This window comes from Acanthamoeba castellanii (genome assembly GCF_000313135.1).
Source record: "Acanthamoeba castellanii str. Neff unplaced genomic scaffold scf7180000084653, whole genome shotgun sequence".
NCBI lineage: Eukaryota > Discosea > Longamoebia > Acanthamoebidae > Acanthamoeba > Acanthamoeba castellanii.
This window is the reverse complement of record NW_004457247.1, coordinates 75477-78191: the sequence shown is the minus strand read 5'-3', so window position 1 is coordinate 78191 and position 2715 is coordinate 75477. Positions and strand designations below refer to the sequence as shown.

General features: G+C 57.6%; 1 protein-coding gene across 1 annotated transcript; it reads right to left on the bottom strand.

Moving 5' to 3' along the window:
• Position 1: 1 nt before the first annotated feature.
• Positions 2 to 2590, bottom strand: ACA1_104360 (BTB/POZ domain containing protein; the record flags this gene model as incomplete). The annotated part of the gene is made up of 11 exons (XM_004332952.1): positions 2 to 84; positions 153 to 306; positions 390 to 485; positions 549 to 920; positions 1000 to 1177; positions 1243 to 1399; positions 1467 to 1616; positions 1687 to 1836; positions 1909 to 2061; positions 2142 to 2281; positions 2541 to 2590. Coding segments are annotated over 11 exons (1683 nt in total), but the record flags the coding sequence as incomplete, so codon positions are not given.
• Positions 2591 to 2715: the final 125 nt, after the last annotated feature.

Below are 2715 nucleotides of genomic sequence, written 5' to 3'. Positions count from 1 at the left end.
CCGTGTAGAGGAACTCCAAGAACATGAGGAAGATCGGGTAGTGCAGGTCGAGTGGGATCTTCTCTGCTGTGCTTTCCCTCATACCTGCTCGAGTTCATCGTTAACACCTACTAGGACGCGCAACAATACGACACACGAGCAAGAACGCGCACCAGAAAGGAACATGGCCTGGAACTGAGGGCAGCGGGAGGTGATGACCACCTTGTGGCACGGCACGTCGCGTCCTTCCACCTCGAAGATCACGTCCGAGAACAAGGGCGAGCCGAGCGCGTTCTGCCTCAGGTCGTCTCCCAGCGATGACGCCACCTTCATCACGTTACACGCACATTTGCGCACACGGTCATGCATGTTCAATTCACACTGTCGCGGTGGGGCTGTGCCTCACGTACCTTGCCCTTCTGGATGAGACAGGCGAGCGTGCGCTTGTAGGACTGCGGAATGTACGCCTTGACGAGCGACAGCAGCTGCTGGGCACGGTGCGGGCACTGCAATAGCAAAGTTAGGGTGGCTGTCCTCGTGAGTGTGTAGGGGAGGGTGGTTACACTAACCGACGTCAAGTGGTCGGTGTAGCACAGCTCCATGAGCACTTGGAAGAGCTCTCGCGGGATGTCATTGATGTCGATCGTGAGGCCCTCCTCATCGCGTCCCTGTAGCAGGTCTCTGAACTTCTGGCTTCGCGAGGCGAGCACGATCTTGTGAGCCTTGATCAGCGCGTTGTCCTCGTTCGGGAAGCGGAACGTCACATCCGCGAAGTCGTTGGTGATGAACGCGTTCTTCATGTCCGACTCGAGCGTCGTACGCGTGCCCGTCTCCATCACGCGCACGGTGGTGTTGTACTTCTCGAAGAAGTAACCGCCATAGCAGTAGAGGCTCGACCCGACCAGCGTCAGGTTGTGTCCGCTGAAATTGGCCATCGTCCACTTGGACCTCTGCCCGCCGATCTTCAGCTGCATAGGCGCACCGTCATCGTCAGCCAGAGATGGCCAGGCAAAGACAGAGGTGGGAGAAGCGTGCCTTGACGGCCGACCAGGTAAAGTTCTCAGTGTCGAGAATGTTGAGATCGTCCAACCCCGAATCGAACATCCCTCCAGCCAGGTAGAAGAGCTTATTGCCGACGAGCGCCGAAGCGTGGCCACTGCAGGCGCGGGGCTGGCCAACCACCGACTGCTTGTAGAACCTACGCCGATGTCGCAAATGTGTGTAAGAACAACCAACAACAAAGAGGGCGGTGTGTGGTAGTACCTCATCACGCCCGGGTCGAGAATGTGGAGGTCGTTGTAAGCGCTCGCGCCAGTTCCTCCAAAGATGAATATCTTGGTGCGGACCTGGTTGCCCGTGTGCCAGGCCCGAGCAGGCGGGATGTCGCCAGACGGGTTCTGCTTGCGCCATTCCAGCGTCTCTGTAAGGAGAATCGGGTCAGCCACACTCGAGCGGTTCCGCTGTGCACTAAGAAGGGTGAAGCGCACGAGTGTCGAACACGTAGAGTTGGTCGTGGTAGGTTTGGCCGTCGTAGCCGCCGAACACGAAGATCTGTGAGCCAAAGAGCGTTGCCGAATGGCCGCTGAGCGGCTCGGGGATATCGCCTTTGGCCTCCACAGCCGACCATTGCATCGTGACTGCCAAAAAGGAACACAGTGGGTCATCATGTCTGCGTGCGTGCGTGCGAGATCGGTGGAGATAACGTACGCGCATCGAAGATGAACAGATCATTGAAGTAATGGGAGTCGTTGCTGCCACCAAACAGGTAGAGCTTGCTGCCCACCAGCGTTGCCGAATGGAAAGAACGGGAAGCCGGCGCGTCGCCCTTCACGGTCGGCCGGTACCACATCATGGCATCTGCGATTCGACAAGTGTCAGTTCCTCAAGTGGTACATCGGGGGCGTGAGGAGCCGTGGAGAGAATGCGCACCAGTGTCGAGCACCACTACATCGACACGCTCCTCCTTTTCTGATGAGCCGCCGATGATGAACAACTTGGCACCCACCTTGGTCGCCGAGTGTCCGTGTCGCGGTCCAGGGTGCAGGCCAGTAATGCGCGGAGTCCTCCACATCAGCTTCAAGTCTGTCCATGTGGCGATATGCAGGTCATCAAGCACCCGGTGAGTGCGCGAGATGCGTGACAGACAAGCGATGGCGCAGTACCTTCGTTGGTCCTCGAGAAAGGAATAGCGCCAATGCTGTTCTTCGCGTTCACGTCAGCACCAGCCTCGACCAAGAGACCTGCGCAGTCAATTCGGCCAAAGAAGGAAGCCTGGTGCAAGGGCGTGTTGCCCATCGAATCTCTGTTTTTTTCCCACAGAAGAAGCGCGTAAGCTGTTGGTGCTAGGCGTATATCTATTACAAGAGGGTGGTTGGTACTTGGCGTCGATTACAGCTCCGCTATCAAGCAGGACTCTGACGCATTCTGTGTGCCCTCGAACGGCCGCGCGGTGAAGGGGAGTCTCGCCGGACCTCCTGTCCAGGGACATGAGGTTAGGGTGAACCACACGAGTAGGCACACGACACCGATGACGCAGGATTGCCATGGTACGACTCTCGTACCGGGAGCACCAGGAAACCTGGCAGCCTTTGCTAATGAGTAGCTTGAGCATGTCGACATGCCCGTAGAAGGCTGCGAGATGCAGCGCCGACATGTCATCATGTCGTTCATTTACATCGTCGCCTAGACAGGTGGTCCAGCGACAAGCCACCCCACCCCACTCATTAGCAATAGAAA